Below are 21,799 nucleotides of genomic sequence, written 5' to 3'. Positions count from 1 at the left end.
GATGGACCACTATATCTCTTCTCTCCTCTCCCACTTTCTTGCTCTCTTTTCTCTCATTCTACATGTCTCTCTCACATACACACTCACCTGGTCACTCTACCTTCCTCTCACACACAGAGTTGAAGACATGTCGTCCAGGGTATTTCCAGTGTCTGTCGGGTCACTGTATCCCCGCCGCTCTTCAATGTGACGGACGACCAGACTGCTTGGACATCTCTGACGAGAGCTCCTGTCGTAAGTCTCTACAAAAGGAACTGTTTCAGTTAGCGAGCCATTTCACTACCCCAAGGCTAGCCGTTTCGCTATATTGCTTAACCAATGCTAGCCATTTCTCTACACCTTTACCAGCCATTTTGCCACACCAATGCTAGCATTTCGCTATTTAAAAAAAAATTGTATGCAAATACATCTCATTCCCTACCTTTTCCCCAAACCATAGCGACCCGTTACCCAGGGGGCCGCTGGTGTCCCAACCACCAGTTCCAGTGTGCGAACAAGCTGTGTGTGTATGAGAACTGGGTGTGTGACGGCAATGATGACTGTGGAGACCACTCCGACGAGGAGCTCATCTTATGTTGTAAGACACACACACACGCAAGTACTCCCTAACATACACACTCAAAAAACTCTAAGATTTATTTGGTTATGTCTTCTGGTCTCCTTTTCATGGCAGACTACTTAAAGGGCAATTCCACCACTTTTCAACCGCCTATTCATTATCTCCAGCACCATACCCGTGTCTACATAATATGTACATGTAATGTGAAAACGGCACATTTCTACTTTCTTTGGATAAAAATATAGAAAGGACATTAGGTCGTACTCTGACATCATCGAGTAGGATTAGAAGTTTTTTTCTTTTTCTTCTAAGATTTTCAAAACCTACAATGAGTTTTGTTCCCCTTGTCATTGTGAATCTCAAAGTGTTTTAAAATGTTTTTACTTTTGATAACGTCATCAAATGGCACTTTTAATGAACAGCTGTAAAATAATAATAGTGAGACTATATACAGGGGGGCACTGATACAGAGTCAATGTGCGGGGGCACCGGTTAGTTGAGGTAGTATGTACATGTAGGTAGAGTTATTAAAGTGACATTGCATAGATGACAACAGAGAGTAGCAGTGGAGTAAAAAGGGGAGAGGGGGGGGCAATGCAAATAGTCTGGGTAGCCATTTTGCTAGATGTTCAGGAGTCTTATGGCTTGGCTTAGAAGCTGTTTAGAAGCCTCTTGGACCTAGCCATGGCGCTCCGGTACTGCTTGCCGTGCGGTAGCAGAGAGAACAGTCTATGACTAGGGTGGCTGGAGTCTTTGACAATTTTTAGGGCCTTCCTCTGACATCACCTGGTATAGAGGTCCTGGATGGCAGGAAGCTTGGCCCCAGTGATGTACTGGGCCGTACGCACTACCCTCTGTAGTACCTTGCGGTCGGAGGTCGAACAGTTGCCATTACCAGGTAGTGATGCAACCAGTCAGGATGCTGTCGATGTTGCAGCTGTAGAACCTTTTGAGGATCTGAGGCCAAATCTTTTCAGTCTGCTGAGGGGGAATAGGATTTGTCGTGCCCTCTTTGACTGTCTTGGTGTGCTTGGACCATGTTAGTTTGTTGGTGATGTAGACACCAAGGAACTTGAAGCTCTCAACCTGCTCGACTACAGCCACGTCGATGAGAATGGGGGCGTGCTCGGTTCCTCCCTTTCCTGTAGTCCACAATCTCCTTTGTCTTGATCACGTTGAGGGGTTGTTGTCCTTGCACCACACAGCCAGGTCTCTGACCTCCTCCCTATAGGCTGTCTTGTCGTTGTCTGTGATCAGGCTTACCACTGTTGTGTCATCAGCAAATTTAATGATGGTGTGGTATTGGAGTCGTGCCTGGCCGTGTGAAGTGAGTGAACAGGAAGTACAGGAGGGGACTGAGCACGTTCCCCTGAGGGGCCCCTGTGTTGAGTATCAGCGTGGCAGATGGGTTGGGGGTGGCCCAAATCCAGGATCCAGTTGCAGAGGGAGGTGTTTAGTCCCAGGGGCCTTAGCTTATTGATGAGCTGTGAGTGCACTATGGTGTTGAACGCTGAGCTGTAGTCAATGAATAGCATTCTCACGTAGGTTTTCCTTTTGTCCAGGTGGGAAAGGGCAGTGTGGAGTGCAATAGAGATTGCATCATCTGTGGATCTGTTGGGGCGATATGCAAATTGGAGTGGGTCTAGGGATTCTGGGATAATGGTGTTGATGTGAGCCATGACTAGCCTTTCGAAGCACTTCATGGCTAGAGATGTGAGTGTTATGGGTCGGTAGTCATTTAGACAGGTTACCTTAGTGTTCTTGGGCACAGGAACTATGGTGGTCTTCTTAAGACATGTTGATATTACAAACTCGTACAGGGAGAGGTTGAAAATGTCAGTGAGGACACTTGCCAGTTGGTCAGCGCATGCTCGCAGTATACGTCCTGGTAATCTGTCTGGCCCAGCGGCCTTGTGAATGTTGACCTGTTTAAAAGGTCTTACTCACATCGGCTGCTGAGAGCGTGATCACACAGTCGTTCTGAACAGCTGGTGCTCTCATGCCTTTCAGTGTTATTTGCCTTGAAACGAGCATAGAAGTAGTTTAGCTTGTCTGGTAGGCTCGTGTCACTGGGCAGCTCTCGGCTGTGCTTCCCTTTTGTAGTCTGTAATGGTTTTGCAAGCCCTGCCACGTACGACGAGCATCCGAGCCAGTGTAGTACGATATGATCTTAGTCCTGTATTAACGCTTTGCCTGTTTGATGGTTTGTCGGAGGGCATAGCGGGATTTTTTATAAGCTTCCGGTTTAGAGTCCCGCTCCTTGAAAGCAGCAGCTCTATCCTTTAGCTCAGTGCGGATGTTGCCTGTAATCCATGGCTTCTGGTTGGGGTATGTATGTACGTTCACTGTGGGGACGTCATCGATGCACTTATTGATGAAGCCAGTGACTGATGTGGTGTACTCCTCATTGCCATCGCAAGAATCCTGGAACGTATTCCAGTCTGTGCTAGCAAAACTGTCCTGTAGCTTAGCATTTGCTTCATCTGACCACTTTTTTGATTGACTAACCGCACATTGACTCTGTACCGGTATCCCTTGTATATACTCTTGTTATTTTACTGCTGCTCTTTAATTACTTGTTCCTTTTATTTCTTATTCGTATTTTTTTGTAACTGCATTGTTGGTTAGGGGCTTGTAAGTAAGCGTTTCACTGTACTTTGCGCATGTGACTAATAACATTTGATTTGAAACTAATGTGTTTGACACTTGCACTTCCTACCACCAGCCGAAAATAAAGCCCTCAGTATATTAATTGTTGTTTTTTTCAGTCATTTTTGCTCATCTTTATCAAGGCTGTCAATGATTTCAGACCCCACTGTATGTATTTGAATATTTATATTTTTAATACACAAAAACATTTGATTAATGAAATATTTAATCAGTCATCTGATGGGATGATGATGCACTCTTTGCAAACGGGAGGAATCTAATTTGATTGGTCCCCAACTCACGGCTCAAACCCTTCATTCATTATAATTGGAACTATCCCGGAGATAGCCTGCTCCGGAGCAGGTTAGTTCTGAAGGATTCGTTGCCATACAAATTTAACTGGCTTAAAGGTGAGCCACTTTCATGTCACCGGTTATCCCGAGTTGACCAAATTTACCTCGCTAAATTCGAAGTATAGGGCTCAGGGCAACCAATAATACTGTAGAAATACAGTCGTGTGTGTGTGTGTGTTTGTCAAATTAATTAATACCCATTTCCTCCTTTGGTGTTGTTTGCCAGTGAACATCACCTGTGAGATGCCATCGAGGTTCCGCTGCGCTAACGGCTACTGTATCTACTCTGGGAATCTGTGTAACCAGAAGGACGACTGTGGGGACGGAAGTGATGAGAAGGAGGACCTCTGTAAGCAACGCACCCCCAACGCAACATTTGTGAATGCTTCCCTAATGCAATATGTTGTGGAGGTTAGGTTCAATAAACGCAGAAATAATGCAACCTGTAGTGATGTTTAGTGAAGTGAACGTAGCCCTAGTGCAACATATTGGGGTTTATCTAGGTTTAGTTAAAACAGCCCTTATGACTTATTTGCCCTTATGCAAATAGTATTATGATTATGTTTGCAAATTATTTTTAGACGAGATTGCTGTTATGAATTTAGGTAGTTTTGTAATATTTTGTGGGTACAACAGGATGAGACAAAAAATACATGAATGCACCTTTTGATTGTGTTTTAAATATTTGTGTGCCTGTGTGTGTGCTCATCCTAGCGTGTGCGTGTGTGTGTGTGTGTGCTCATCCTAGCATGTGTGTGTGTGTGTGTGTTTCCTTACAGGCTGTGAGCCCACCCTGGCTCCTTGCACGCTCCAAGAGTTCAAATGTACCAATGGACAGTGTGTTTCCCTGCCCTGTGTGTGACCACAATGACAACTGTGGGGACCTCACTGACGAGATAGGCTGCAGTGAGTTCAACATCACTCTCTCACAACATGAATCTTCTGAGAGAGCAAAACCCATTGCGCATAATTATTTGCATTACATTGTTGATACATTACAAATGAGTAAACATGATCTGCAATGTACATTTGAAGTCGAAGTTTCCATACACTTAGGTTGGAGTCATTAAAACTAGTTTTTCAACCACTCCACAAATTTCTTGTTAACAAACTATAGTTCTGTAAGTCGGTTAGGACCTGTACTTTGTGCATGACACCAGTAATTTATACAACAACTGTTTACAGACAGATTATCTCACATAATTCACTGTATCACAATTCCAGTGGGTCAGAAGTTTACATACACTAAGTTGACTGTGTCTTTAAACAGCTTGGAAAATTACAGAAAATGATGCCATGGCTTTAGAAGCTTCTGATAGGCTAATTGACATAATTTTAGTTAATTGGAGGTGTAATTGCAGATGTATTTCAAGGCCTACCTTCAAACTCCGTGCCTCTTTGCTAGAAATCAGCCAAGACCTCAGATGTAAAAAAATTGTAGAACGCATGAAGGTACCACGTTCATCTGTACAAACAATAGTACGCAAGTATAAACACCATGGGACCACGCAGCCGTCATATCGCTCAGGAAGAAGACGCGTTCTGTCTCCTAGAGCTGAACGTACTTGTGTGAAACGTGCAAATCAATCCCAGTACAACAGCAAAGGACCTTGTGAAGATGCTGGAGGAAACAGGTCCGAAAGTATCTATATCAACAGTAAAACGAGTCCTATGTCAACATAACCTGAAAGGCCACTCAGCAAGGAAGAAGCCACTGCTCCAAACCTCTCTATAAAAAAGCCAGACTACGGTTTGCAACTGCACATGGGGACAAAGATCATACTTTTTGGAGAAATGTCCTCTGGTCTGATGAAACAAAAATATAACTGTTTGGCCATAATGGCCATCGTTTGGAGGAAAAAGGCCAAGCCAAAGAACACGGTGAAGCATGGGGGTGGCAGCATCATGTTGTGCGGGTGCTTTGCTGCAGGAGGGACTGGTGCACTTCACAAAATAGATGGCAACATAAGGGAGGAAAATTATGTGGATATATTGAAGCAACATCTCAATGGGTCCAAATGGACAATGACCCCAAGCATACTTCCAAAGTTGTGGCAAAATGGCTTAAGGACAACAAAGTCAAGGTATTGGAGTGACCATCACAAAGCCATGATCTCAATGCTATAGAAAATTTGTGGGCAGAACTGAAAAAGCGTGTGCGAGCAAGGAGGCCTACAAACCTGACTAAGTTACACCAGCTCTGTCATTATTGTGGGAAGCTTGTGGAAGTCTACCCAAAACGTTTGACCCAAGTTAAACAATTTAAAAAGGCAATTCTGCCAAATACTAATTGATTGTATGTAAACTTCTGACCAACTGGGAATGTGATAAAATAAATCAAATAAATAATTCTCTACTATTATTCTGACATTTCACATTCTTAAAATAAACTGGCCTAAAACGGGGAATTTTTATTATGATTAAATGTCAGGAATTGTGAAAAACTGAGTTTAAATGTATTTGGCTAAGGTGTATGTATGCTTCAACTGACTTCAACTGTATCTGTGAAGGAACTGGCCGTACACACTGGCCATGCACACTAAGAGGCTTATTAAAATGGTAAATGGACTGGAAACATTTTCTAAATCTGTAAATAATTATTGTAAAACAGATAGGTTAAAATACAGGCGATTGATCCAAGATGGCGTAGCAGTCGGACGTCGTTTTCCTCATTTTTTTCTAATTTTCCATCTACGAACTGAATATACTTTCTTGCAACCCGCCTCACCCAATGTCATACGGTTCTGCTATTTTTATACTTTAGAATCGGAACCCCCATCAGAAGCTAGCCAGCTAACTAGCTAGTAGTCAGTTAGCCCCTGCTAGCGGTCTTCACCGTTAACTCTGACACCAGCCAGCTTCAGCTCGGTCAATACCTGCCAGTCTGCACAGCGCGATATCAACCCAGAGCATATCAGACTGCTTTTTCTCTACCTCATCACCGGATTCTTGCAGCAAGCCCTGGACCATTACACCGGATCGTCACAGCTAGCTAGCTGCAATCGAGTGGCTATTGCTGGTTAACACACCTGTCCCGAAGCAAGCACCAGTTAGCCTTGAGCTAGCTTCGAGCTAGGCCTTCTCCCGGCTAGCCGAAGAAGTCTACCAGCTAATTCTTGGTCTACTATACCTCTTTTGCCAATTGGCATGGACCCTTTATTGCCAACACGGAACCCCACCGATCTATCACGACTGGTCTGCCGACGTAATCGTCCGACGTGTTTTCAGCAGGCTTTTCCGTTGCGACGTTGCCGAAGCCCATCTGCTATCCTCGGCCCACTAGCTCTGAATCGCCATGTCTCCAGCTCGCCTAGCGTAGTAGTGGCTACCGAAGGCTCCCTGACTCATTGGACCCTATGATCACTCGGGTATACATGCCTCTCCCTAATGTCAATATGCCTTGTCTATTGTTGTTTTGGTTAGTTATTGTCTTATTTTACTGTAGAGCCCCCAGCCCTGCCCAACATGCCTTAGAGAGCCCTTTTGTCCCACCTCCCCCCACACATGCGGTGACCTCACATGGCTTAACTGGTGCCTCTAGAGACAAAACCTCTCATCGTCACTCAATGCCTAGGTTTACTCCACTGTTCCCACATCCTACCATACCCTTGTCTGTACATTATGCCCTGAATCTATTCTACCATGCCCAGAAATCTGACACTTTTACTCTCTGTTCCAAACGCACTAGGCAACCAGTTCTTATAGCTTTTAGCCGTACCCTTATCCTACTCCTCCTCTGTTCCTCTGGTGATGTCGAGGTTAACCCAGGCCCTGCAGCCCCCAGCACCACACCTGTTCTCCAGGCGCTCTCATTTTTTGACTTCTGTAACCATAAAAGCCTTGGTTTCATGCATGTTAACATCAAAAGCCTACTCCCTAAGTTTGTTTTATTCACTGCTTTAGCACACTCCGCCAACCCTGATGTCTTAGCCATGTCCAAATCCTGGCTTAGGAAGGCCACCAAAAATTCTTACATTTCCATCCCCAAATACAGCATTTTCCAACAAGATAGAACTGCCAAAGGGGGCGGAGTTGCAATCTACTGCAGCGATAGCCTGTAGAGTTCTGTCATACTATCCAGGTCTGTGCCCAAACAATTCGAGCTTCTACTTTTAAAAATCCACCTTTCCAGAAACAAGTCTCTCACCGTTGCTGCTTGTTATAGACCCCCATCAGCCCTTAGCTGTGCCCTGGACACCATATGTGAATTGATTGCCCCCCATCTTTCTTCAGAGTTCGTACTGATAGGTGAACTAAATGTATAACACCCTGGCCATCCTACAATCTAAGCTAGATTCCCTCAATCTCACACAAATTATCAAGGAACCTACCCGGTACAACCCTAAATCCGTAACCATGGGCACCCTCTTAGATATCATCCTGACCAACTTGCCCTCTAAATACACCTCTGCTGTCTTCAACCAGGATCTCAGCGATCACTGCCTCAGTAATGGGTCCGCGGTCAAACGACCACCCCTCATCACTGTTAATACCCTCGTAAAACTGACTATACTACCGATCCTTGACTTCGGCGATGTCATTTACAAAATAGCCTCCAACACTCTACTCAGCAAACAGTGCCATCTGTTTTGTCACCAAAGCCCCATATACTACCCACCTGTGTCCTGTATGCTCTCGTTGGCTGGCCCTCGCTACATATTCGTCGCCAAACCCACTGGCCCCAGGTCATCTATAAGCCTTTGCTAGGTAAAGCCCCACCGTATCTCAGCTCACTGGTCACCATAGCAACACCCACCCGTAGCACGTGCTCCAGCAGGTGTATTTCACTGGTCATCCCCAAAGCCAACACCTACTTTGGCCACTCTTCCTTCCAATTCTCTGCTGCCAACGACTGGAACGAATTGCAAAAAGCTGGAGACTTATAGCTCCCTCTCTCTCTCTAACTTTAAGATTCAACTGTCAGAGCAGCTTACCAATCACTGTACCTGTACAGAGCCAATCTGTAAATAGCACACACACAACTACTTCATCCCCATATTGTTGTCAATCTTTTTGCTCTTCTGCACCCCAGTATCTCTACTTGCACATCATCATCTGCACATCTATCACTCCAGGGTTAATGCTAAATTGTAATTATTTCACCTCTATGGCCTATTTATTGCTTTACCTCCCTAATCTTCTACATTTGCTCACACTGTACATTTTTACTGTTGTGTTACTGACTGTATGTTTTGTTTATGCCATTTGTAACTGTTGTTTTTTGTCGCACTGCTTTGCTTTATCTTGGCCAGGTCGCAGTTGTAAATGAGAACTTGTTCTCAACTGGCCAACCTGGTTAAATAAAGGTGAAATAAAAAACAAAAATTAAAAACAATGCTAAAGGTTATAAAATCAACAAACTTTCCTGCAGAGCATAAAAGCATGTCTACCTCCTTTCATTAAGTATGTCTCCTACACTGTTCAAACAGACACCATTCTAAAGCAACACACAACTACTAAGATCAATAATTAACACAGTAATTAAAATCAACACACTCAAATTGACAAGACAAACACTTGAAACTGTTGAAGTTGAAGGTACTTGTATAGCAATGTTTGAATGAAATCAAACACACTTTGGGCAGAATTAAACATATTTGACAAACTAACACATTTAAAATGTATAAGTGAAGATGCATTGTCCTTATGCAGATGCTATCTTCACATGATCTATTATGTAAAGTAGGTACTTTACCTCAACCTTTCTCCACCACAATTCCATGTGTTTGATGTATTCAAACACCACTGAAACTAGTGAACTAATCAGCAAAGGTTGTGCAGGTGTTGGAGTACAACTAAATTATGGAATGGCTGGTGGGCCTCTGGGTTGAGAAAGGCTGATCTACCTTACTTTAATCCTACTTTCATAGCCTGAACCAGAATCCTTCACTTTAAACGATTGTTTATTACTGTGATCTTGTCACTTTCTCCATTTGATTTAGACAAAATGGAGAAAGTGACCCATTGTGTGCCCCGTTTCAGATTTTGGCCATGACCGGACCTGTGAGGAGAAACTGTCAGCACGAGTGTACCAACCTGAACAGGACCGGCTTCATCTGCTCCTGTAGACCTGGATACAGAGTGGACCCGGACAGCACCTTCAACTGCATAGGTACACACAAAGACATTCTCACTAGGGTTGAGCCAATTTAGTCGTCTGGTCGATAGGCTGTTTGACCGAGATTTCTTTAGTTGAGCAAAAAATAAATAAATCATGGTGTACAAGACACCTGTCTGAGTGGACTACTCCATTGTAGAGGCTGTGGGGATGGTGCAGTCCATCACTAAGGCATGTGCTACTGAAATTGTATATGGTTAAGGACAATGGTACAAGACTAATATTTTTTTATATATATTTTGTAACAAATGCGCTTTCTCCCTCGTTTGATAGTGGTCTGCTGTTCTGAAACATGAGTGTGCCTTTGAATTGGTGCCTTTTCCTAGACCATGTTGCTATGTGCATAATAGCAAAGTTAACCAGTATATTGGTGTTGAGAACAATGTGGTGGAGGCAGCAGCAGAGTTAGGAGACGAGAAAACAGCCCTTGCCTTAATTGTCTAAGAAAAGTGAGGAGAGAGGAAACCCAAACTTAATTAGGTCTATAATCAATAGCCTAACTGTTAAATGTGCCTGTTTTTTTTAATCATCCATATATAGTTTATCTACAGAAATAAGACATCCTGCTTGTGTTGCCTGTTTGAGTGTTTGTTTAATAGCCTACTGATTCCGTGAGTACCAAGCGTCATGCAAGACAACATGTCGGATAAACAATTTGACAAATTCGGCTGTTTTTAATATTTGCTGTGCTATAATTTCTCATTAGAACAGACTCTCTGGTATTACTTGTTTTAGTTTTTATACTGTTGTCAGGAAAATAATATTTCTAATAACAATAAGCCTCCTTTTCTTGATCTCCTTGTTATTGTTATTTTCATGATCATCGTTATAAGTAATGTCATTATCATTAGCAGGGTTAGTAGTTTATAAGCTATATGGAATTGTTTTAAGGTCATACCAAGGATAATTTTGCTATTAGATTTTTTGAATTTTAAGACGCATTGAAGTATCAAAAAAATATATTACAAAAAATATTACAAAATTAATTTTTGGGCCTTACTGCTATTAGCCCATTCAAACGCATTGAATAACAGATTCATTACACAGAACAGCAGATAGGACAGACACTTTTGATTTTGTTTGGGACTATATCTCAGAGATGTAAGAAAGATCAGGAAACATTTTGTTGTACATGTATTTAACCTCTTATTTTTGTCACTAAACAGTGTCCATATACTGTTTTGTTTCAACTAGTACAATGGGACCTTCAGACTAGTCTTTTGAGGCCTAGAGCATAACAAGACTCTCACCTTTACACAGAGGGGTCATATTAGTGTGTAGCCCAAACCGTTTGGGCGCTACAGACAGATGTTGGCAAATCGGTTGTACCGACTGCAGATGAGTCCCAAGACGCTTGTGGGGGTATCATAGAGCAAGATTCTCATCTTTCCATAGAGGGGTCATAATAGTTCCTAGGCCAAACCATTCCGACTCTACAGACTATTTTGTGAGTATACCGATCTTCGGGTCATCGTGTTCGGACAAACACCGTTCTAGTTCTATCACCTTTCACTGCAGCTACGGAAGTGTTACTTAGGCGGATGCGGTCGACTGAAATGCGTCCAATGTCAAACTGATATCTCTAGCTTAAACTGACAGACTTTAATGGGGGGTTTTGTACCATGCGAGTTTGATTTCCACGAGGGCGCGGACATCGACCTTAATTATTTAATCAGACAGAGCGCTTAAAGCACCAGACAAGCTCAGTGCATATAGTTGATTTGATTAAAACTCATAGGATGTGTCTATATATGGACAAATACATGTTTAAAAAATGTTTGACCTATCACGATACATACACACTCCAGAATTCACTTAAAAATTCAACTTAGACTACACCCACACAGACATTAACAACATGAATATGGTTTATTAACTGGATCGTTCACTTCATTCCATCTCTTCCTTGTAGAGTTGTTGTTCACTGAAAACAATGAAACACAATCAACGCAGCGTAGATAACCCTCTGAAAGAACATGAATCAAAGTGTTTATTGTAAAAAAGCAGCATTAGTACAACTCCTTTTTGTGGTTATATACAGTATTGGTCAATTCTTTGTCCAAAACATGTTTTGCTTAGAAAATAACATTTATGTCCATGTTTACAATATGAGGGGCAAACTCACTTCCTGACATGCACCCACCCCTACCCAGACCTTGCTACCCTATAAACAATAACAAGCACATAGTTACTTAACTTTCTACCAAAATTTTCCCCAGATATCAACGAGTGTGAGGCACATGGGACTTGCCCGCAGGTCTGCAAGAACACCAAGGGCGGGTACGACTGTGAGTGTGCCCCCGGGTACCGCAAAGTGGGCAATGGCAACCAGTGTGAAGCTGAGGGTGAGTTCACACTTCTACCATACTGTTGTTTAGACCTGAGAAAGCTTTGCTTTAGAAATATGCTAATTGCTAAGTATTTTGCTAATTATAGACCAGTTGTCTAATTTGCAAATTAACAGTTTGTTGTTTCTCTCATTTTAGTACTGTTTAGGCCTATAAATTGACTGTTTGGGATTTCAAAATAATCTCCATAATATTATACACTATTATGAACAAAGAGTAACAATATTGTTGTTATTACAGTTGCTATTAATTTATCGATGTTTCTGGAGAAATGTTTTATGGGGAAACTTAAAAATTGAACTCTTTCCTACTTCAACACAAACTTACCAGGTGCCGGGCCTCTCCTGTTGCTCCCAGAGAATATCCGTATCCGGAAGTTCAACTTGCAGATGGAGGCCTACCATGACTTCCTCGAGGAGCAGGAGCACATCATGGCTCTGGACTATGACTGGGACCACAACAACACTGGACTCAGTATGTCACACCAACAAAATTAGCTGCCTCCTATGACCCAGACAAAATAGCTACAATAATACTAAAAAAATACTATTTTATTTGTATTTTTTAAATTTAATTATTATTTTTAATTTACAAAGAAACATTGTTTCTAAAGAAACCTTACATATTCAAATACATGTTTAACATGTTAAACTTACATGGAAAACCTTAATTATCATCAATATCATAAAAAAGTTACTAATTATATTCAAACGTGACTAAGTAATGCAAAATAATAATCCTGACAAAAATAAGGTATCCACGTTAAAAGAGAGCTGAGTAAGCTCTCCATGTCTTTCTCAGGTATGGTGTATTTCACAGTGGAGGGGAAGGACAGTGCAGCAGGCGCCATCAAGAGGGCATATATACCCACAGTGGATGACAATAGCAACAATATTGCCGCCGCTGTCGACCTGGGCATCAAATACATTACCACACCAGATGGCATCGCTGTTGACTGGGTCGGAAGGTAGGATGGCATGGCTGCGCCTCTTATTTATTTGTTTGTTTGTGTTTGTTTGTTGTTCAGTTTCCCTTGTAATGAAGAACTGGGCATACTCCCCTACTGTGTGGTTTTGTGTTTCATTCATATTCTGAAATGTTCACATTATGGAAATGTAATGTAATCTGTTAGCTAATATATATCGATCACTGAAATTGTCATGGCAGTGGTATCTACACATTACTTGTTATATTTATGTTAATGGCTGTGAATGACTTTGATATGCAGTGCTATAACATGTTTGGGACATAACATAACACGTTCTTTATTTTCCTGTGAATAGGAACCTTTACTGGGCGGACTCGAGAGTCAAGAGGGTAGAGGTGGCCATGCTGGACGGGCGCTACAGGAAGCACCTGGTCAAGACGGACATTGACCATCCCTCTGCTGTGGCTGTCAATCCTCGACTGGGGTGAGAATCATTGTAGGCTGCAATGAGTCTGGGGCTTGTATTGGGTGCTGGGGATGATGCTTTGAGAAGCTCACAATTGTTTTGTCCCAAAAAATTCACACATAGAAACTGTGAACTGGTTTCAACTGCAAAATTGATGGATCATCGCAGTACGACAGTTTTCACAATTGACGTGCAAGCAGTCATGGATGAGACATGGTCATATTTGTCGTTGACCTCGGAATTCTTTGGACAAAAAAATCTGACGTCTGAAAAGCCCCTTGCAAAATAAATCTACTGAAGGTGAAACACTTATCCCTCATTTTCCTTTTCCACTTTACCATCTTCATCCAGGATGCTGTACTGGGCGGACCGCGGAACCGCGGCCAGGATCGAGTACTCTTGGTTGGACGGGCAGCACCGGAATGTCCTGGTGCCCGAAGGCCTGGGTTTTCCCACAGGCCTGTCAATCGACTACGCCAACGGTGACCGGGTCTACTGGTCCGATGCCAAGGAGTCGCATTGAGTCGGTGCTACCTTCCGGAGAAGACCGCCGCACTGCACTGTATATTGGTGAGGCTGGAGGGCGGAGTAATACACAATGGGGTGGAGGGAAACACGAGGCCTGAAAATAGTCTATTTTTTATTGTTTGCTTTACTTGTACAAAACTCTATCATACGATTGCCATGCCTCTCTGTGACAGTCGGCTGACTTACTATTCAAACTTTATGCTTTTTTAATTCTTTAAAAGGGGCATTACACGCAATCTAAGTTTGTGGAGAAATGGTTCGTTTTGACATTTGACTACTTATAGGTCTGAAAATGAATAGAAATTTAAGGTGGTACATTACATGGTTTCTAACCCTATTTTCTTTCATCGGTAACCTGTCATTTCTAACCCCTGTAATTTGTCTCTGTGGGCCCAGATGTGCGGTACCCTTTCAGTGTGAGTGTGTTTGAGGACCACATTTACTGGAGCACGCAGGAGAAAGGGGAAGTGTTCCGACAGGACAAGTTTGGCCGTGGCACCAAGACCAAGCTGCTCACCGCTGGGTCCTGGCTCACCCAGATCAGTGTGTACCAGCAGCAGAGATACAACTCAATAGGCAGTGAGTGACACTTCAAACATCTCTTGTGTTTCCTGTTTGAGAATAAATTAAAATGCCATCTAGGTTTAAGTGACATTGTTTACTTGTGTCTGTCAGTGAAAACCCCTTGTAAAGGGACCTGTAGTCACTTGTGTCTGCTCAGACCTGGAGGCTACACCTGCGCCTGCCCTGAGGGATCCAGCTTTGTCTCTGGCAGCAACACAGACTGTGATGCAGGTACCATAGCCTCCTCCATCTTGGACTGATGACTCTGTCTTGTATTGTAAATGTCAAGTTATCTGTATCTTGTTCCTCTTGGTTTGACTGTTGTGGTTAGCTGCATTAGGTTTTTAATCTATTTTGTGTGCCACAACAAAATTGGAATAGCTGTAGGTGGGTCAAAAATACATGTTTTTGAGACACTGTTCCAAACTTTAGTATTGGGCAGAGACAGGATATGAAGTAATAATACCTTAAACAGAAAGTAACACTATGAAGGAAACTGTGCTGACTATTGTTGACCATGTATTAACCTTTGAACTCTGACCTCTGTCAGGATTTGACCCTCCACCCACCATGCCCCCTCCATGCCAGTGTATAAATGGCGGAACATGCTACTTTGATGACAACAAGGCCATGTGCATGTAAGTTGGCTGTTACATTAACTTGTCCTATTAGTGCCATTTTTAAGTGTCCAAGGGTCCTTAAAAAGTATTAGTCTTAAATACATTTCTGATTTAAAAGCCTTATTAAATCCTAAAATTTCTTAAATTCAGTATTCAAACGTCTTAACAAATGTGACGGAGAGGACTAGAGTGTGTCCTTTATATTGTGCCGCTGCTAAGGATCCGCCACTTTTTCCATTTTTGCCTAAAATGACATATCCAAATCTAACTAGCTGTAGCTCAGGAGCTGAAGCAAGGATATGCATATTCTTGATACCATTTCAAAGGAAACACTTTGAAATTTGTGGAAATGTGAAATTAATGTAGGAAAATATAACGCATTCGATTTGGTAAAAGATAATACAAAGAAAAAAACATGTGGTTTTTTGTATTGGTTTTGTACCATCTTTGAAATGCCAGGGAAAGGCCATAATGTATTATTCCAGCCCAGGCAGAATTTAGGTTTTGGCCACTAGATGGTAGCAGTGTATGTGCAAAGTTTTAGACTGATACAATGAACCATTGTATTTCTGATCAAAATGTTGTATCAAGACTGCCCAAATGTGCCTAATTGGTTTATTAATAACTTTTCAAGTTCATAACTGTGCACTGTCCTCAAACAATAGCATGATATTATATCACTGTAATAGCTACTGTAAATTGGACAGTGCAGTTAGATTAACAAGAATTTAAGCTTTCTGCCAATATCAAATATGTCTATGTCCTGGGAAATGTTCTTGTTACTTACAACCTTATGCTAATCGCATTAGCCTACGTTAGCTCAACCGTCCGATCCTGTAGAGGTTTTAATTGTTGCCACCACTGCAAAAAAAAAATACACAAAATTGATCAAATAATACCTGAGGCACACTTTCGAAGATGTTGAAGAGCTATCCAACCACATGTCTGTGTGCGCACATCAGGTGCGTGTGCCAGTGAGAGTCGGTCCGTTGCCAGAGAAGAGAGATGAGAGCAATAATAAGTAGCCTAATAAGTAGCAATAGTAGCCAATAGTAGCTTAATAAGCCTATACAATTTGATAGACAACACGAACATTGCCCTCTTATCGAAGCAAATGTGCGTACATCTGTCATTTCGGTGATTAGGCTACACAAGTTCCTGCAAATGTTTTGGCTCTAAAAGCCATTATTTGGTCAACAATAATGTGCTTTAATTAATCTGCTTCCTGCAATGAAAGTATGTATGTATCTGCCCTGTCCCTGTTTTGTCCTGGCTCTCACTTCCGCTCACCTATTTAAACATGGAGTGAAGGGAGAGATGTATTCTGTACGTGCAAGCATACTGACAGTTGAGCAACATTTCAAAATGTAATTGTGTGAAAGACAGTTTTTTTAAAAATAACTACTGATACTGTTGTTAAAAAAAGAGGAGAGTCTCAGCTTTATGGGAGTGTAACAACCCATGGTGCGTTCAGCTGAGCATACCAGCTGAACGCAGCTGAACGCAGAAGAGCCTTGCGGTCAGTGAGGGTGGAGTCGTCGTACCAGACTGTGATGTAGTCCGACTGTATGTTTTTGATGTGAGGGCCTGATGGGACAGGCCAAATTTCTTCAGCCTCCTGAGGTTAGCTGTCGTTCCTTCTTCACCACAGTGTTAGTGTGGTTTGACCATTTCAGCTCTTTGGAGATGTGTACACTGAGGAACTTGAAATTTTTGACAGTCTTCACAGCGGCCCCACTGATGAGGTTGGGGGGCGTGCCCAGCCGGGTTCCTCCGGAAGTCCACAATCGGCTCCTTTGTTTTGCTGACTTTAGGATTTTTACCTGGCACCACACAGTCAGTGCCTACCTCCTCCCTGTAGGCCATCTCATCGTTGTTGGTAATCAGGCCTACTACTGTCGTGTCGTCAGCACTCTTGATGAGGGAGTTGGAACTGTGTGAGGCCATGCAGTCGTGGGTATACAGGGAGTACTGGAGGGGACTGAGGACATACCCTTGTGGGGCCCCCATGTGGAGGAGGTAATGTTGCCTACCTTCATCATCTGGGGGCAGCCCGTCAGGTATTCCAGGACCCAGTTGCATAGGGAAGAGTTCAGTCCCAGGGCTGTGCGCTTTGTGGTGAGCTTAGTGGGCACAATGGTTTTGAAGGCCGAGCTGTAGTCGATAAAAAGTATTCTCACATACAGTACCAGTCAAAAGTTTGGACACATCTACTATTTCAAGGGTTTTTCTTTATTTTTACTATTTTCTACATTGCAGTGAAGACATCAAAACTATTAAATAACACATATGGAATCATGTAGCAACCAAAAAAGTGTTAATCATATTTTAGATTTTTCAAAGTAGCCACTCTTCGCCTTGATGACAGCTTTGCTGGATCTATTGGGGCGGTAAGCAAATTGAAGTGGGTCTAGGGTGTCAGGTAACTAGCCTCTCAAAGCACTTCATGATGACAGAAGTGAGTGCTACGGGGCGATAGTCATTTAGATCAGTTACCTTTGCTTTCTTGGGTGCAGGAACAATGCTGGACATCTTGAAGCAAGTGGGGACAGCAGACGGGGATAGGGAGAGATTGAGTACGTTTGTAAACACTACAGCCAGCTGGTCTGCGCCTGCTCGTGAGGAAGCGGCTAGGGATGTCGTCTGGGCCTGCAGCCTTGCAAAGGGTAACACGCTTAATTGTCGTACTCACGTCGGCCACGGAGAACGAGAGCCCACAGTCAGCGGGCAGCGTCGGTGGCTCTGTGTTATCCTCAAAACGGGCGAAGAAGGTGTTTAGCTCGTCTGGGAGCAAGACATCGGTGTCCGTGACGTGGCTGGTTTTTCCTTTGTAATCCGTGATTGTCTGTAAACCCTACCACATACGTCTCGTGTCTGAGCCGTTGAATTGCAACTCCACTTTGTCTCTGTACTGACGTTTTGCTTTGTTTGATTGCCTAACGGAGGGAATAACTACACTGTTTGTATCCAATCATATTCCCAGTCACCTTGCCATGGTTAAATGCGGTGGTTCGCGCTTTCAATTTTGCACGAATGCTGCCATCTATCCACGGTTTTTGTTTTGGGTAAACTGAGAACCGAGCTGGCTGTATGGACGGGGACAGTATATCCCGAGAGAGTCATGATTCCATGAAACTGACTGTTACAGTCCCTGATGCCTCTCTGGAAGGAGATCCTTGCCCTGAGCTTGTCTATATTGTTGTCCAAGACTGAACATTAGCGAGTAATATACTCGGAAGCGGTGGATGGTGTGCACGCCTCCTGAGTTGGACTAGAAGTCTACTCCGAATACCTCTTCTCCGCTGGCGGCATCTTGAAGCAGCCTCTGGAATAAGTTCAATTGCCCTGGGGGGGTACGAACGAAGGATCCAATTCGGAAAATTTGTATTCCTGGTCGTAATACTGGTGAGTTACCGCCCTCTGATATCCAAAACCGCCCTCTGATTTCCGGCTGTATGTAATACCAGAAAAAATATTCTGGGCTATTAACGTAAGAAATAACACAGAAAGAAAAAAAACACTGCAGATTTGCTTAGGAGCTAGAAGCAGAGCTGTCGTGTCTGTCGGCTCCATCAACAGCTAACTGGTCTGCACATGTTCTGAGGGCACGGCTAGGGATGCCGTATGGGCCGGCAGCCTTGAGAGGGTTAACACGCTTGAATGACTTGTATACGTCCTCCGTGAAGACCGTAACCACATAGCCCTTGTTGTCATCAAGGGCTCTACTCAGCAACTCAGAGTCGTTTTGCTTAAAGCGTGAGAAAAAGCTGTATAGCTTGTACTGTAGGGCGGCGTTGGTTGTAATCCGTGATCATTAGAAGCCCTTCACATGCACCTCGTATCCACCTCTTTCTCCACTCTGTCCCTATATTCATCATCTTGAGCAATCTGCGTAGGTTGTATTTGTACTGTTTAAATCATACAATTGCCCCCGGTCAATATGCACAAAACATTACAAATCAAAATACCCATCATGCATTCCATTAACATTTTAGATTCAACTTCTTTCATGTCTTACTTGGCACTGGAAAAACTCAGTCTAGAGCTACCTTGCTTCAAAGTATAGCCATTTGATACCTGATTCACTGAACAAGGGAATTATTTGATTAGGCTTTTTGGTTGTAGGCTAATGTTCTAACGGTATAGCATAATACCTCCAAGAGAGCTACTGGTTGTGTAGACTTTTGTTCCACCCTCAACTCTAACACACTATCTGCTCAACAGGACCTTGTTAAGCTGACTCAGGTGTGTTTGAGCAGTGCAGGATCAAAAGCCTGCACACCCAGTGGCTTGGATTTCCAGATGGAGAGTTGACCACGTGTTTTATACAGTAACATAGCTGTATATTTGACTTTAAGGCATTTTCACAGTGGTTTCGTTATGATATTGAGCATCATTATACAAAACTTGATATTGGTATCGAAGCCAAAATTCTGAACACTTAGGCCTAGAGTTTGTGATTTAGTTAATGATTTGGCCATTTGGGGTAGCCTAAACAAATGCAGATGGGCAACCCCATGCTTCAGCCATCTATATCCTAGCCACTATGCTACTACATCCGTTAGGCTACAGGAGAATGCGCATTACTAAAATAGCACACCTGCCTGATAATATTATGAGCCATGTACTGTAGGTTATAGCCTTTGAAATTCAAACATAAAAATACTACTTTTTGCCAACATGGAGTGGAATATTAGCAGGTGTGTGGTGCTTGCAAACCTCAAAATTGGTATTGATTTGCATTCCAAGTGGCATTAAAGTCTTAAATTCAACAAATAACCTGAACATAACGTGTGACTCTGTCCTTATTATGGATAGCGTACGAGCCCTGCCTGTGTTACCCCTCTCTGTATAACATTGGTTACATTTTTTTCCTCAAATGTACTCCAGAATGGCAGGGAGACTTTTGCGAGATAAACATATTTGGGGTGGTCGCATCTTCAGGTACATGCTACAGTTCATCCATGATCCATCGTTATTTTGTTCATACATTTTTTTCCATACCACAAGATGCCAATGTCTTTCCGTCTCCCCTTTGTCTCTGTCTTTCTCCCTTTCACCTCATATCCTTCTCTCCCTTCTCTTTCACTCTCTCTCTCTCTCATTCTCTCCCTCCCAGTGGGTATAGCCATCGGGGTGACTGTACTGATAGTACTTCTCCTTGGGGGTCTGGTCTATGCTGCCCAGAGGAAGGCCAGTGTCACGGAGACAATAAGCCGCATCATGCCAAGTATGCCTAGCTTCAGGTGAGTCACAGTTCCACAGGTACTGCCACACTATATCTTGTCCACTAGCCCACTAGAATCTCAATGGATGCTAATGCTAAAGCTACCCCCCCCCATCTCATTAGATTCTAAATCTAAAGGGATGCTAATACTAATCTCATTAGCCCCCCCATCTCATTAGATTCTAAATCTAAAGGGATGCTAATGCTAAAGCTAGCCCCCATCTCATTAGATTCTAAATCTAAAGGGATGTAAATGCTAAAGCTAGCCCCCCCATTAGACTCTAAATCTAAAGGGATGTTAATGCTAAAGATAAGTTTCCTCATAATACAGAGCTAATATCTGTGTCCTAATCCTTTCATTCATACCAAGTGTACTTTTATTGGATATTTTCAGGGGTTCCCCATATCAAAGCTCTGACCCATCAAAGGAGGAGGGGAGTGACCCGGGCCCAAGCATCAAAGCGGTTTGTCTGATCATGATTTCTTAATAACCCATAAAACAAAAACATTAAAGTATTTCAATCAGTATTTTCCATCACACAGACGCCTACGATACTGTGGTTAGCTTATGTTCATGCAAGGGGTCTCTTTACATAGTCTTTACGGTCTATGCCTCATCTTTGTCTCATCAATGTCTCATCAGGAGCCCTGTACTGCTGTTCCTATGGAGGAGGCAGGGGGGAAGAGTTTTGAGAACCCCGCCTATGCAGCTGAGGGGGATGAGAGACCTGCCCCTAACGGCATCACTACTGCCATCCTTGTGCCCAATGGGACAGCAATGGTCAATACACCAAATATACTTTATTAGCTAATATATGTACTATGTAACCTTTTATTTAACTAGGCATGTCAGTTAAGAGCAAATTCTTATTTACAATGACGGCCTACACCGGCCAAACCTGGACAATGCTGGGCCAATTGTGTGCCGCCCTATGGGACTCCCAATCAGGGGCGGATGTGATACAGCCTGGAATCGAACTAGGGATGCAGTGCCTTAACTTGGGAGCCCTACAATGTACTGTATTCTGTTAAATCATCCCAATGTGGATTTCAGCAGTTCTATGATTTTATTTTTACTAAGACAACACTTGCGGGTCACATCCAATCAGCTTGTGGGCCATATTGAAGACCCTTGATTTGGAGTTTCAATTTGAGAGCTAGTTAAAACGTGTATTATTATTGTTTTTAGGGACATGCACTGGGCAGTATGCCAATCTCATTCAGAACATAGAACATGAGGAAGACCACCCTGTCGACTGTATCTTGCGTGTAGTTCTGAACTGTTCTTTATGATGTCCTTGGTTCTATAGGAGAACATTGAGAACCCGTTGTATGCTGAGGTTCGTGTGATAGCTGAGCCTGACCCTGAGCCCGACGCTAGCACCACACCTGCTAATACTTTATCAGTCGAGGTAGGCACCATTTGAAAAAAAAACATT

General features: G+C 42.9%; 1 protein-coding gene across 1 annotated transcript in view; it reads left to right on the top strand.

The window, feature by feature from the left end:
• The window catches only part of lrp2b (low density lipoprotein receptor-related protein 2b), a 91,988-nt gene extending 71,648 nt beyond the window's left edge, over positions 1 to 20,340 (top strand). Inside the window, 17 exon segments of the mRNA XM_042305202.1 lie at positions 118 to 234; positions 440 to 577; positions 3,788 to 3,910; positions 4,341 to 4,413; positions 4,415 to 4,467; positions 9,544 to 9,574; positions 9,576 to 9,673; positions 11,899 to 12,024; positions 12,358 to 12,501; positions 12,829 to 12,994; positions 13,311 to 13,439; positions 13,773 to 13,934; positions 13,936 to 13,991; positions 14,346 to 14,528; positions 14,625 to 14,744; positions 15,064 to 15,151; positions 20,024 to 20,340. Coding sequence (XP_042161136.1) covers positions 118 to 234; positions 440 to 577; positions 3,788 to 3,910; positions 4,341 to 4,413; positions 4,415 to 4,467; positions 9,544 to 9,574; positions 9,576 to 9,673; positions 11,899 to 12,024; positions 12,358 to 12,501; positions 12,829 to 12,994; positions 13,311 to 13,439; positions 13,773 to 13,934; positions 13,936 to 13,991; positions 14,346 to 14,528; positions 14,625 to 14,744; positions 15,064 to 15,151; positions 20,024 to 20,261 — 2,045 coding nt within the window. The 3' untranslated portion in view covers positions 20,262 to 20,340.
• The last annotated feature ends 1,459 nt before the right edge of the window (positions 20,341 to 21,799 follow it).

Source organism: Oncorhynchus tshawytscha, linkage group LG24 (assembly GCF_018296145.1).
Source record: "Oncorhynchus tshawytscha isolate Ot180627B linkage group LG24, Otsh_v2.0, whole genome shotgun sequence".
Taxonomy (NCBI): Eukaryota; Metazoa; Chordata; class Actinopteri; order Salmoniformes; family Salmonidae; genus Oncorhynchus; species Oncorhynchus tshawytscha.
Note: the sequence above shows the minus strand (reverse complement) of the source record. Positions and strands in the feature narration are given on the sequence as shown.